Here is a 14,703-nt window from a genome sequence, read left to right on the forward strand (position 1 = left end):
CATGTTGTGTAATGTAGGAAACTCTAGTTGACCTACATTAGTGTGTACGTGCTAATTGAGATGCTTAATCAGTTGGATGTAGCAAACTCTAGCTAGCAAGCCTATTTTTTGGTCAAACATGTGATGGTTGGTGATGTCTTGGCATCTACTGTATGCATGTGACGATTGGTATCTATCTATCTATATATATATACACTAATTATTTGATGTTATTTTCATTTTATAATTATGGCTCCATTTTGAATTATTTGAATTATTGGTTATGAATTCAAATTTAAATTACACGTTTGAATTATGTCTGCATATGGGGAATGTGTTTCCCTACAGTATGTAACTCTAGGGAAAGTATGGTGATGTGGCACGAAAGGGCCCCACAATCTTTCCCTAAGGCCTGGCTGTAGGTAAACAACCTATCCACGTGGATTGCAACATACATATGGAAATCTTTCCCTAGGGCTTGTGCCTCTAGATAAAGAAATTTTCCCTAGAGCTTGCTGGATACACCCTACGGGAAGGGGTCTTTACCGACTATACTATACCTAGGGTTCTTTACCTAGGGCAAGCCCAAGGTAAAGTCTTTCCCTATGGTTTTTCCTATTTCACCTAGGGTATATGACTCTAGGTAAAATGTGGATTTCTAGTAGTGGGAGCCGGACGGGCTCCGCTTTAGATTAGGTTTCACGTGCATGTAATAATATGGATTTGAGGATTTGTAAATGGAGTATCCAGTTATGAAAATGATTTATTTTGTGATGTCCGGTCACTGTCAACAGACGTGTCCGCGGGCATTGGAGGGGCGGATTTTGGTGTTTGTGGTTGTAGATGCTCTAAGGCACCACAAGACCAGCTCTATATACTTCCCTGTTTCATAGTGTAAGGCATATAAAATCAGATTGCTGTTTCTTAATCGACCGAGAAATATTTTCAGTTGATTCCTAACCATCAGATATACGCCATGATCCATCTGTTTTTTCTTTTTCATATTTAAATAAAAGGAAAATTTTATGATAATGTCAGTTGATTAAGAAATAATTTTATTGAGACGTAGGCACATCCAAGGCATATAATAATTGCCGATCAAACATTACCTTAACTAGTTGTAATTTGTTATATATTGCGGAACAGAGAGAACATTTTTGTTTACATCTGGTGAAGTATAGTTTCACTTATTCTACTTTATTAAGCTTTGGTGCTTATTTTACACAAATTAAAGCATGCCGGATCTCATCGCACAAGAAGTATGCCGGAAAATGTTCATGGATCTCTACTCCTAATGGACGAATTGGTTGAATAGTCCCCCCACTTTCAACCGGTTTATTTTCAACCGTTTTTTTTTCAACCGATTTTTCTTCGTCCCACCTCCCACCACCCCCCTCCCACCGGTTTTTCTCTTTCTCGTCTAGCCGACAATACCCAACGTATTTATGGTAATCAATCACAATTAATCCACGTATGGTAAGGCTATAAATTTAGAAATCTCAAATATGATAATTATAGTAATAAATCAATTCATGTATAGTAAGGCTATAATCTGGCCGACAATACCCAACGTATTTATGGTAATCAATCACAATTAATCCACGTATGGTAAGGCTATAAACTCAGAAATCACAATTAATCAATCACAATTAATCCACGACTAGGGTAAGGCTATAACTAAGGAAATTTCGAATATGGTAATTATCACCAGAACCAAAGCTTTCCAAAAAAGTTCTTCTTGCCATACCCTAATCGTGACCTTCTCATCCTGAGGCAATATTTCTAATCAGAACTTTCCAAAACTTTGTCTGACTAAATCACAATTTTCCTTCCTTCCCTATCATCTCAATCGAATCATGAGCTGTAGGTAAGTCATTTCGTTCTCCACCTCGCACGGGTTGTACTGATTTTTATCATGGTTTGGCCCCCTGCCGTACAAGCCGCTTGATTCCTCATCCCTCGCTCAATTCCTCCACCCTATCTTCTTCTTCATGGTGAGCGACCCAGGCAGCGATGCGTGCCCGTTATGCATCAGCGAGGAGGACCAGGAAATGGTGATTGCCAGCCCCGCGCTCGTCACGTGAACCTGTTCACCGTCAGGTCATGCTGGTGTGCTACGGGTGTAGGTGCACCTTACCTTAGCCATGGAGGTTTGCCGGTGGACAACGGAGGCCTCGCCATGGACACCAGTATCCCTCTCCTCTTCCTGCGCCCTACCTCTCCTTCCTTAGTCTCTACCTCTCTCTCTTTTTCTCTGTTCCAGGAGATCTGCAGCCGACGCTGCAGGCCCTGCCCGTTTGCTGCCGGTCACCTCGCATTGCTGTTCGATCTCACCGCTGGATATGCACGACTCCGCCGCCCTGTGCCGTCCTCGTCGGGCACCATCATGGCGGCGCGAACACTGTATGCAGTGGCTACAATCATCGGCGGATTCAACAGCGCGGTGGGCACTAGCGAGTAGCGACCCAGCGGGCAGCGGCTGTGCTGGCCGCTGTCTGCCGCCGAGGCGTAACGGCTCGGGCCTAGACTCCGAGTTCGTCATGGCGCTCAGCGCAACTTCCCTAGCTAATTCCTCCCTTTGACTGCTATTTTCTCTGGTTGTACTGTTCCACAGCTTAGGCATTTAATATTTTGATGCAAGGTGGAGGTGGGGGAAGAAAACAACAAGAAGAAGGATTGTGGGAGGAAGTGGCGTGTCATGTGGCGGCTGAGAAGAGGGAGGGGCATGAAGATGACGAGGAGATGCATTTATCTACCATATCATGAGCATGAGATATCATCACATGTAAATAGTATATGACTCATATCACACATCCTTTCTTTTTGTAAAAAACATTTTGTTAGCACATTTCTTGTTGTACATATAGTTTTTTTAGCATGTGGCAACACATGGGCATCCAGCACTATGTGAATAAATTCACTTTTGGTCCATTCTAAACTTGCTAATTGGCTTCTTACAACTCACGATGGATCTTTGTAATCCAATGTCTGATCGAACATAGAGATGAAAGAACTAGGAATCCGCACGGACTCGGTGCACGCCTTGGTGGTGGATCAGCACATACACAAGGGGAGGGGATTAGGGCGGAGAGCGGGAGGGGATTAATTTGTTAGCCAACGCCTACAGATAATTAGAAGTAGGGATATTTCCAATTAGTCAGATAATTAATTCATTTGGTTGGCAATTAATCAGGCATGTAGAGAAATAGGTAGGTCATTCATTTTTTGTGTACCTAATTAATTAAGCAAGAAATTAGTCATGGTGAATCATTTTGAAAGCGCTTGTGGGCAAAAACAATCAACGGGCTCTCAGTTACATTGCAAACCACCGAGCACCGCTTGCCAACATGGACACCGGCCACCATGCGCTCGCAACATGGGCGACCTAGCATTCACCAAGATGGATGAAGTCTATGCTCCGCGGGATGTCCACTCGATGACGGTGGCCGAAATGTTCGCGGGTGAGGACAACATGACACAACACTAGCTAGGTGGTTCATGCTATAGTAAAAAGGAAGAGTGTTCCAAAAACAAGAAGGAAAAAGAACTAAAGCCAAAGTGGTGCATGGTGTTGGAGAAAGTAAGAGTGTTCCAAATAATAAGAGAAACAAAAAGAAAGAAAGAGTATTCTAGGAAATAAGTAGGAACGAGAACTAAAGTTGTCGAGGAATGAGAAAGAAGAAGATGAGGCATCGATGATGAACACATTAATGTTGACGTGGTGCTGGTTGGTGCCAATTAAACGGATTGGCGAAGAGGCATGGAGTAGAAGACGTAGGGAAATATGAAGAAGAGAAGAACGACAATTATCCCTTCTAGCATATGGATGGAGGTGGAGCTTATTGGTGACTAGGAAAGATCTCTGTAGTTATTTGTTGTTTTGTGTTAATAGTATGTGTTAGTTTAACCCACTCTATTATATCGTAAACAAGAAAATTTCATCCTTACTGCAATGCATGGCGAAGATGAGTTGGTTGTCATATGCTTTTAATGGAAGTGGCGCCAGTGAGAGAAAAAACGAGAAATGTCTCGCTACGGCGGAAAATCGGTCAAGAATGAGAGGTTCCAACAGAAAAAGGGAAGGTGCGTCATTGGATGGTTTTTTTGTGTTGAACCCGGATGTTACAGATATTGCGGATAGCCCGTAGCAACGCACGGGCGTTCTGCTAGTATAAATAATGTTTGTTCACTAATTTGAAGTAAATTTACGATTTTGAAAAAAGTTCATGAACTCAAAACACAATCATGAATACAGATAAATTTCAAAAGTTAAAAAAAAGTCATGGAGTTCATGAATTTGAAAAAAATATAGCGTAATTGAAAAAAATTCACAAATTTGAAAATGTTTGTTAATTCGATAAAATGTTTGTGAAATTGAAAAAATTCAAGAATTTTAAAATGTTCACAAAGTTCTCGAATTAAGAAAAAAATATTTGAACATATATTTATGAAAATTAAAAAAAATAAAAACAAAAAGATAAAATAAAATGAAAGACAAACAAAATCTGAGATAAACCAAAGAAAACTGCCCCGGAAAAACTGGGTAACCTTCTAGTAGGTTCCAAAAGGCGGTGGAAACAATGTCACCTGGGCCGGCATAGTAGGGAATTGACAAGAATGGTTGAACACACCTATTTCTTGCACCATACGCATTGAATAGAGTTTTCTGTTCGTTCTTCAGTTAGCTCTTTTTCTTTCTTTCGTTTGTACGTTTCATTTTTTTCCATTTCGTTCATTCAGCCTTTATTTTTCCTTTCATATATACATTTTTGAAATGTTCTAAATACATATATGCCATAACTTAGTTTACTTCAACTTTTAAAAGCATTCATCGTATGTTTAAAAAATGTTCATGTAGTGTAAAAAAAATGTTCGCACGGTTTTTAGAAAATGTCCGTACCATTCAAAGAAATGGATGTGTTTAACAAACGTTCAGTATGTATTAAGAATATATTCAATGTGCATTTGACAAATGTTCAATGTGTTTATCCGAAAAATGTTCAATATTTATTTATAAATTTTCAACATGTATCTGAAAATGTTCAACCTATATATAAAAAGTTCGACATGTATTTCAAAATGAAGAAAAAATAAAATAAGTATTGAAATAAAAAAATGAGAAAACCAATACATAAAATACACGTGAGAAAAATAAAAAGACACAGAAATTTCTGAATCCGGTCCGAACCGGTCTATAGAAGCTTTCCAAAATAGTACAAACAGGCTTTTTGGAGCATCAATTTTGTTGTTTTTTACTCTCTTTTTTTAAAATTCCCTGTTCATGAGAAGTGTATAAGCTCGCAAAAACTTGCTAATTTTTTTAAATAATACATTTTTTATTAATTTGCACAAATATTACTCCCAAAAAATGATTTTAAAAAATAATACACCGTCGGCCCACAGCAGGCCGACTGGTCCTAGTCGGCCCACAGCAGGCCGACTGGGGGCCTATCTGCTTGCTGCTGTCCGATTGGCCTGTCGGCCACCAGTCGGCCAACTGGGTGCCAACAAGGTCCAGTCGGCCTGCTGTTGACCGACAAGAACTAATTGGCTTGGTGTGGGTCGACTGGTGCATGCATACCATATTACAGATTTTTCTTTGCCCCATATGATATTACAGACAATCATAAACCGGCAGACAGTGATAACCCGGCAGACCATCATAAACCGGCAGTTATGAAGCCCGAGACGTTATGAAGCCCAAGACATTAAGAAACCCATGAAGAGAAGTTAGAATAGTTTAAGTCTTAATTTGAGTTGGACTCTACATGTAACCCACCCCTTCAACATATATAAGGAGGGGCAGGGCACCCCATGAGGAGGACAATCTTAAGGGTTAGGCATAACTGGGAGAGCCGGTTTACGGAGACTCCCTCGTGATGATAATGAGACCTAGCCACAAACAACATGTAGGGTTGTTACCGGATGATGTTTCCCGGGGCCCGAAGCTGTCTAAATCCTTATCTTGTGTTGCGTCTCTCGATTCCGCTCAACCCCTCTCAAGCTACCACATAGATGCGTTGGCCTCACGACTAAGTCTTCACACTAGGACATCTGCCGTGACAATTCCACGACACATACCAAATAAACATTTTATTTTATATGGACATGATTACTTATCAATTATGCTACTCCCTCGTCCATATTAATTGTCGCTTGTTTAGTACAAAGTTGTATTAAATTAGCAACAATTATTATGGATCAAAGGGTAGTTATATTTGATAGTGCTACTAAGATAATACATTGGAAGATGCATCAACAAAATAACATATATTTAGTGACAATATTAGTTATGTCAAAGTTAAAAAGTTCAGTATAAATAGTGATGATACTCCAACCTCGTGGGAAGTCAGCACATCAAGCCGGCCTCGGGGACAATGATCGATGCCTTGTCCTTCATGAAGGCATTGCCATGTTGTGCGTCTTTCCTCTCATGTATACTTCGAGGGAAACGTCGGGTCTAGTTTACCGGATCGGATGAAAACGACACCTCTCCTGTCGTTGCCCTCCTTAGAGGCGTCATCTTTGGAGCTGACCAGCTGAGTAGGCCATTGTATAGCAGCTTATCCATTTGGATTACAATGACAGGGCTTGCGAGCGGACCTGGCTCGTGGCTTGTCCCTCTACCATCATTTTGATGATCCTTATGAGTGTGTTTCTCATCGTGATGCAAAGAAGGCAAAACCGTGTGCTGGTGTCACTATGCCAACGACGACTAGCTAATGGTGGTTTCGCTGACTATACTCTTTGGTTGTTGTATTGGACTATAGGTTGCTGCGAGGATAGCAACTTTCTCTTGCGAGGCTCGTTGGCAGAATCAAAGTTGCCTGATCCTTGATGCGTGTCGCCGGTTGTTTGGCATAGACCGACATAGTTCTCTTAAGCCATTATTCGAAGGGTCTTGATGGGTCATCCACTGTGAAGTCGGAATCACTTGATCAGGGAGAAGTGATGAGGATGACACTGTAGGCAACCTTGATGGTGTCCTCTCCTTGAGAGTGTTTATGGATCTTGTGGGTAGATAGGTCAGTCAGGGTGCTCTTTCTTGTGGGCGCGTTGTACTGTTTTTCGCCCGGATTTCTGCAAATTAAGCGAGAAAATTATTTCTTTAGTGAATCCATGCCCTAGCGACAAAACTTAAAAATATAAGGATGGCAACGGAAGATATACACAAAAACTAAATAGTCGATGGATCTGAGTGTGCTGACGATTGGGTCAAAGACAAGGCTACCAAATGCAGATGTAGACTGACATGGATTTGTAGGCCTGGATAGACATGTGCTCACCGGCGAGACGATGCCTAGATCCTGTCGTCACTGGTCTAGGGATGATATCTATGGAGGTTTTGTGGTCACCTCCCTAACTTATGTGTGCGAGGTCTGAATCTAGCATCCATGTTGTGCGGCTTGTGCCCATGGCGGAGTTGGATCAAATTATTGTAGGCTCTATAGACCCAATCACATTTTGTAGTCTTCTGCTGTAGGATATTGGAGCATGAGCTCTGGAGCTAGAAGAGCTGGTACAGATCGGTTGTAGCTCACTTATTTACACACAGAATTTTGAATTTATTTTCGCCCAGTAAGGGCATTTTCAATCAAATGTTATATTTTTAGATAAAAGACGCAAGTGAAAGTCAATACAGGCCAACTATAACAAGGTCTTATATAAAGTTTAACATAACTAAAGTTTCCACAGGGCTTGACATGGAACCAATTCTACCGAACAAAAGGCGAATCCCAAAAGTACAAGATGTCATCATAAATGGAAACTAGACTTCATGAGGAGTCGCTCCTATGAAGAGGGCACCACAACTCTGGATGCTGCTTCATAGTCCTTCCTCTTCCCTAGAGGGCACCACAACTAAAAGAAAAATAATGCCATTTGGAATATAATTGGTTGGGTGAGCAGACAACTGTCCTTCAATAGCTATTTCATTTGCAGTCGTCCAAAAGCACCCAAGCTAAGGCCGCAAACGAGCGCCAAGCCGACCTATGTTGCTGGCCTCTCATGGAGCGCAGGAAAGACAACTGTCCAGCCATGTAATTCGGCGCCCAAGAGGCACGAAAGGGCTCCCTGACGCAAGTCTAGAGGAATTTTGCAGGAGCGCATTGAAAAGAATGTGGTTGGCATCTTCTGAGCTACCGCATAGGGCACAATAACCTTTCCTAGGACCATGATAATTTCTTAAGAGTAATCATAGATGGGAGGCGGTCAAGCGAAGCTTGGCATAGGAAAATACAAACTTTAAGCGGAACTCTTGTCGCTCGTAGGGCATATCTCACCCTAGGGCCTTGTACCTGGCATAGAGAGGTTTGACCGAGAACATGCCCGATGCCTCTAGGTCCCTCCTAGGATAACCCCTTTCCGCAAAAAAGTGAAGCTCCTGCAAGCAACGTTTGCAAAGCGTCCCATGCAGCAAGCTCAGGAGTGGATATGTTGCACATAAACGCCAAGTTGGTCTGACCATTGACGAAAACTTCATTGACGAGGATCTCAGGCACATAAGCAATGACGAAGAGCTCAGGGAATCTAGCGCATGGAGGTTTGTCATCAATCCACCTAGACAACTAGAATTTTGTATCCTTCCCATTCCCTATGGCGAAAGAGCATCCAAGTTGAAAATTTGGGTGCATTTCTAAATCTCATTCCAAGCTTGGGAGTCCCTGGCTTTAGACTCGAAGAATGAGCCAATTCGGAAAATATTGGGCTTTTTAGCGAGGAATCTAGCGCGTAGAGGTTTAAAAAGATGAGCACTAAATTCATTTTCTTGGAGTTGGTGATGCCCAGACCTACCTAGTTTTTGGGTTTACAAATGTTAGTCCATTTGACCATGTGATATTTGCACCTAGCCGCATCTCTTTCCCATAAGAGCCGATCTCTAATTTTGTCAAGCACGGAACCCCTCCTTTTTGTTTACAAATGTCAGTCCATCTGACCATGTGATATTTGCGCTTAGTTGCGTCGGTCTCCCAAAAGAATCGAGCGCTAACTTTGTCAAATTGCGCATGGATCCCATCCCCGAGAATGAAGAGGCCCATCACAAATGTAGAGATCGCGGATAAGCAAGCACTGATGAGAGTTAGCCCGAGAACATGAATTTTCCTGGCCAAGGGTCCACTCACCCGATGACTTTGCTAATCGTGGGATCCCTATCCGAGACCATGAATTACTTATCCGAACACCAAAGATCAAATGCTATATCATGTTAATATAACTATAATGAGTGAATACCCTATCTGTCCATAACAAGATGCACACAACTAACAAATCCAAAAAAGCATAAAAGAAAACATCATTTTACAGCAATAGAAAATAAAGTGCTATATGGCATACGATGTTCAATATAAAAACATACATTGTCATTCATGATGGAAGAAAACTCCCGGTTCATTTGCTCGAACTGGGCAAACGCCTTCATAAAAAATTCCCTGTCCTTCGGCCTATGCAGGAAATCCGAAGTACGGAGCCAATGGCTACATGCATGAATAGCATACACTGTGGAATTAAAATCATTTTAAAAACATAAAACAAATCATTCCTAAAATTTTAGGGCCGCATGAGGATTTGTGAAGAATTATCAAAAATATTTAGACTACAATATACTAGTTGATGACTCGATGCATGTGGCAAGTGGAGGGTGGTGGTGCGTGCTGGCATGCATGCGCGGTTCGGGTACCGACCGAGACACATGGGACGACCGGACGAGTAGTATTATCCTTCAACCAGTAGTGCAGGCTGGGCGCCAAAATGGCGAAATGGAGCCCATGCAATCATGCTAATCGACTGGATATACTAGTACATGCATACTCCTATATCACAAGCTTTGTCTGAAGATCTACTCCAGCTCCTTTCAAGATCTTAAGTTTGGTACGTATATGCTTTTGGTTAGCCAGTATGTGCATGTCCAATGATGCTTGAACCTGTCCTAGCACGTCGTCGACCTTGAGTCAGTAAGCTGGTAATTGTAGTTTGTGTTAAAGACCTTGTTGGTTTCTATTACTCCTAAATGGAATCGCAGGAGGCCCTTGTAAATTTCTCAAAAACAAAACGAGCTTTGTTTGAGCAAACTTAATTAAAGAAGCCTTGCGGGCAATCATGCTTGACGGCCCTTTGTTTAACGGTGCCCTAATTACGAGCATGCATGAGCCAAGAATCTAGTTCGTGGTCGAGCTCAGGCGTGATGCGCAATGGCCGGTAAATTATGTGGTGCCGCGACCCCCGGTTCAGACACTCCACTCGACTGAGCTACTTACTTGTCTTCACGACGTAAAATCAGAGGCCCACCGTCAATTTAGCCTGGACACATACATGTACAACAAGACCAAGATTTTTGCCACGAACCGTGGAAATCGACACGGACAGATTAATTCTGACGTCGATCGGCTGCCGGATGCACACCAGCAGAAAAATCTGACGAGCAGAGCAGGTTCGAGAGAAGAAGAACCTGACACATAACCGAGTCACGTCAATCATTTAGGCCTTTCAACAAAATAAATAAATTACAGTAAAGAAATCATTCAGGCCGATCCGTTGGGACGTTAGCTGAAAAAATTCGGCTTTAAATAGCGCGCCAAAGCTCGCATTATTGCCACGGCCCAATAATCAATCCCAACCTCCACTGCCTCCATAGCTGGCTGGCAGCCTAGCTTAGCTCCTGCTCTGCTCTGCTGTCTCCGCCGGCCGGTTAGTCACCGATGGAAGCCCCGCTCCTCCTCCCCGTCTCCACCGCCGCCTCCTCCTCCACGTCCATCACCGTCGACGATGACAGCCACGGCACGGCCCACAACGTCTCCCCTTCCCGCGCCTCGCCATCCGGCCGGAGCATCGCCGCGCGCTACCTCGCCGTGGCCCTCGTCGCCGCCGTCTCGCTGTTCGCGCAGCACGAGGCGTCCAAGGGCTTCCGCATCGACGTCGTCCGGGGCGGTGGCGCGGCCGGTGCCGCCGGCCGGCGCTTCGACCTCCTCTTCGTCGCCAACGGCCGCGCCGAGCGCGTGCTCCACCGCGCCAGCCGCCGCGTCGAGGAGACGCTCTTCCCAGACCCCTCGTTCCCGCGCCGCCGGGTCGCCCGCGTCACCGTGCGGCTGATGGCCGGCGGCAACCTCACCGCCGATGACGCGACCGTCGACGCTGTCACGGACGTGGAGTACGTCATCTCGCTGAGCCCACGCCTCCTGTCGCCGTCCTCCGGAGGCAGCAGCAGCGCCGGGGCCGCCGACGCTGTCGCCTCCGCGGTGCGCCGCGCCGTGGCGCGCATGTGGCTGTGGGACGGCCGCGGCGCCGCGCCGGCGCGCGTTACGGAGTCCATGGTGGAGTACCTCGCCACCGCCATCCCGGACGAGCCGTCGTCTCCGGCGGAGGAGCACGCATCGGCGTCGAACACGCACTGCATCTCGCCGCGGTTCCTGAAGCACCTGGAGCGGCGGCGCGCGGGGTTCGTGGCGCGGCTGAACAGGGCAATGAGGGACCGGTGGAGCGACGCCGCGGTGGACGCGGCGCTCGGGGCGCCGGCACGGCCCGTCTGCGCCGCCTACCTCGCGGCAGCGACGGAAACCGGCGGCCAACGACCGGTGGTTGGGTCCGGGGTGGCGGTTTGAGCCAGCAAGGCGTCGGAACAGCGCACGAAGGCTGGTTTGCCAGAGATCGCACGTACACGCCATGCTTGTCACGTGACTCAGTCGGTCAGTCCCTTGTACGTAAATGTAATTGATCCGCCATTATCGGTGAGTGGTTAATTAAGTAATGGGATGAGACGAGTCAGCGGTCGCTACTGCTACGACAACTGTAGTATTTTTTTGGGAGGTATGCTACAAATGTAGTTTTATTTAGGGTAACTACAAATGTAGTTAAACACAAGCCTTCTTTGTAAATCCACCGTAGTTTTTTATGTTTGTGTGGTGGGATATATGGCGATCTCAAATAATTCTAGAAAAGCTCAAGAGAAAACAAGACCAGCGTTCTATCGATCACATTGATTTATGGTCTTTCCAGTTCTTGTTTAGATATATCGATTTTTGGTCACTTAGTAGCTGAAGTCAAGTCCCTTACGATCGATAATGTTTATTCCTCAGAAACTTTTAGAACATCGTTGCAGATTGTCTGACAAGGTATAATTGTTCTGAGTTAGCTACGGCTTGTGGCTCGGCAGAGGACCTTCATTTATTGAGGATCTCTTGCTGGAAGATTATAACACTATCTTAATGAAATAAACTACTATTGATCTCAAAAAAAAGTAGAACACCTTTTCAACCATGGAAAGAAAATCGTATACGACCAGGTCGTACATGCACAAACGGGAGACCCACCTCTCTGTGCGACACGTTGCAAACCGAATCTCAAAGCAGCCATTAATCCCCTTCGCCAAATCCCAATTTCTATAACTCAAGTTCGATGTTCAAACTCCAGCCGCCGCCGGTGCCTCGGCTGCTCGCCGCATCGTTGCTGGTGCGCTCGTCGAAGACAGGTGCAACTCTCCAGCTCGGCGCGCTCCCGCACCGCCGGCAACGTCTAGGCTCGTCCGCTGCGCAGCTCGCGGCACCGCCCCTGATGCTTGTCCCCGTCGGCTAGTAGAAGATGTGGGCAGAGGAGGTTTCGGCGGGCAAGTTGCCATCTGTGTTCCTTGCTCCGGTGACTCGTTGCCGTTGTTGGGTTGTGCTATATTATGTCCGTCGCCGACGAGATGGGTAGAGATGACGATGGTTTGTATGGTCGTGGGAATCAGGGTGGGTTGAAACTTGGAAACGATGAACCATGGCCGCTGCTTTGAGATTCGGGATGCCACATGTCGCAAAGAGAGATGGGTCTCCCGTTTTGTGCCTGTACGACCTGGTCGTATACGATTTTCTTCCTTCAACCATTCGGCATGAATGGTAAGCTATCTCAAAACAATGAACAAAAGAAAAGTAGAACATCTTTTCAAACGTTTTCTATGGATCAGGTTGAATCCAAGAGGATTGTTCTAATGGTTTTTGTGTTTTATATTCCACAAAAGTTCCTATTCCAGAGAAGGAAAAAAAATCTTTTCATGCTCTCAAATCTCTTGCAAAGAATATTTTCGCTAAAATTTTGTACAAATTTAGCCTTGTAGGATTGGGGTGGACAATTGCATGACACCTAATCTACTATAGTGTTTTAATTTCCCAAATGATAAATGCCACACGTGTGATATGAAGCACTGTGGCCTGACGTTTTTTACAACTAAAGTTGCCATCAGGAAAAAAATAACAAACCCAAGAATAAACTAAAACTTGCCATCCGAAGAAAGTTGCTATATTTGACAACTAAAGTTGCCATCCTCGCGTCACTAAATTGGTCATAAAAATTATTTGGAATTGCCATGTGTTCATGCCACACGTGTGACACTTATCAGGGTCCCTTTATTTTCCTCTTCAAAAGTACCGACACCATGGACAGTAATTCTACTCTTTCATCTAGCTGATATACTCTCTTTTCCCTGCAGAAAATGTTAGAATTAACGGGCCTCAGCCATGTACAATTTTTGAAATCTCGAATCCCCATGAATAAATGGTAAATGGTGGTGCTAAAAAATAGTCCCATATCACTACCGGAGGAAGTGTTTCAACACTATATATGGTGTGTTCTCTTCACCACACCAAGTGATGTGTTAATAAGAGAAAGAGAAGACCATACGTGAGTGCTAGCCTCGCCTAGCCGGGAACGGTCCGGGGTCGTGCGAGCGTGTGACTTGCATGTGAATTGTCTGCCAAAATCCGGTCCCTGGACTTGCAGGGGCACGACCTCCTTTTGCTGTTAAATTTTTTGATGTCCTGGCAGACGGGTCATTATTTCTTGTAAGGTAAGTATACGGCTTGGAAACCAAGTCAGTTTGAGATTGTGGATATATTACCATTAGCCACGACCAAAGACACATCAAAACACCTAGGGTTTTGCCTCATCTCGCAACTTGTGCCGCCACCTTAGTCTACTCCATCCCGAACATTGTCATCAACAACGTCAATCTCACAGCCGCTGATGACAAATAAGTCCACCATGATCTGTTCATGTCTTGGCTTGTAGTTGTTGTTACATGTGCGATGCTGTTGTGCATGTTTTTCTATTTGTCTAATATGTTATATTGGTGCATGCTATTTATGTTCTAGTCATGCATTATTTACTACAATTAATCATGAATTTGCCTAGTATTTCAACATTCCAAAAACCTAACTTTAGGCAATTTTCTGAGTTAACTATGGCTGGATTCGCTGACGCACTAAGGCGGGTAAGTTTACCCGTGTGCTGTTTAAGAGGTGGTAGGTGAAGTCCACACTCTGGCTTACAGTCTTGAATTTTTCCCATGCTAATGCTAGCTTGCCAGAGGGAACTTTTGATGAAGATCAGAGAAAGTTCCATGAATCCAATACAATGTTTGTGGTATGCATTTTGAGTGTTCTTGCTGACCGTCTGTGTGATGTGTATATGCACATACAAGATGGAAAGACACTATGGGATGCACATAATGCTAAATTTGGTGCAACGGATGTAGGCAGTGAACTATACATCATGAAGAGTTTCCACTACTACGAGATGATGAATAACCGTTCTGTGATTGAACAAGCTCGTGAGATACATTGCATTGTGAAGGAACCGAAACCCCTTAAGTGTGCCTTACCCGATAAATACGTGGCCGAGTGCATGATTGCAAAGTTGCCTCCTTCATGGAGGAATTTCGCCGTTTCTCTAAAACATAAGAGACAAGCTAGAGATATC

The 14,703-nt window shown here is 44.4% G+C and overlaps 1 protein-coding gene across 1 annotated transcript; it reads left to right on the plus strand.

Annotated features, from left to right (window-relative positions):
• The first annotated feature begins 10,572 nt into the window (after positions 1-10,572).
• On the plus strand, positions 10,573-11,945 carry LOC119293731. Its single transcript, XM_037572106.1, has one exon. It carries the CDS (start codon positions 10,674-10,676, stop codon positions 11,571-11,573), a length of 900 nt encoding a protein of 299 aa, XP_037428003.1. The 5' UTR covers positions 10,573-10,673; the 3' UTR covers positions 11,574-11,945.
• Positions 11,946-14,703: the final 2,758 nt, after the last annotated feature.

The sequence above is a fragment of the Triticum dicoccoides genome, chromosome 1A (assembly GCF_002162155.2).
Source record: "Triticum dicoccoides isolate Atlit2015 ecotype Zavitan chromosome 1A, WEW_v2.0, whole genome shotgun sequence".
NCBI classification, from domain to species: domain Eukaryota; kingdom Viridiplantae; phylum Streptophyta; class Magnoliopsida; order Poales; family Poaceae; genus Triticum; species Triticum dicoccoides.

Coding starts and splice junctions, on each gene's coding strand:
- LOC119293731 (XM_037572106.1), top strand. CDS start 10,674: ATGGAAGCCCCGCTCCTCCTCCCCGTCTCCACCGCCGCCTCCTCCTCC.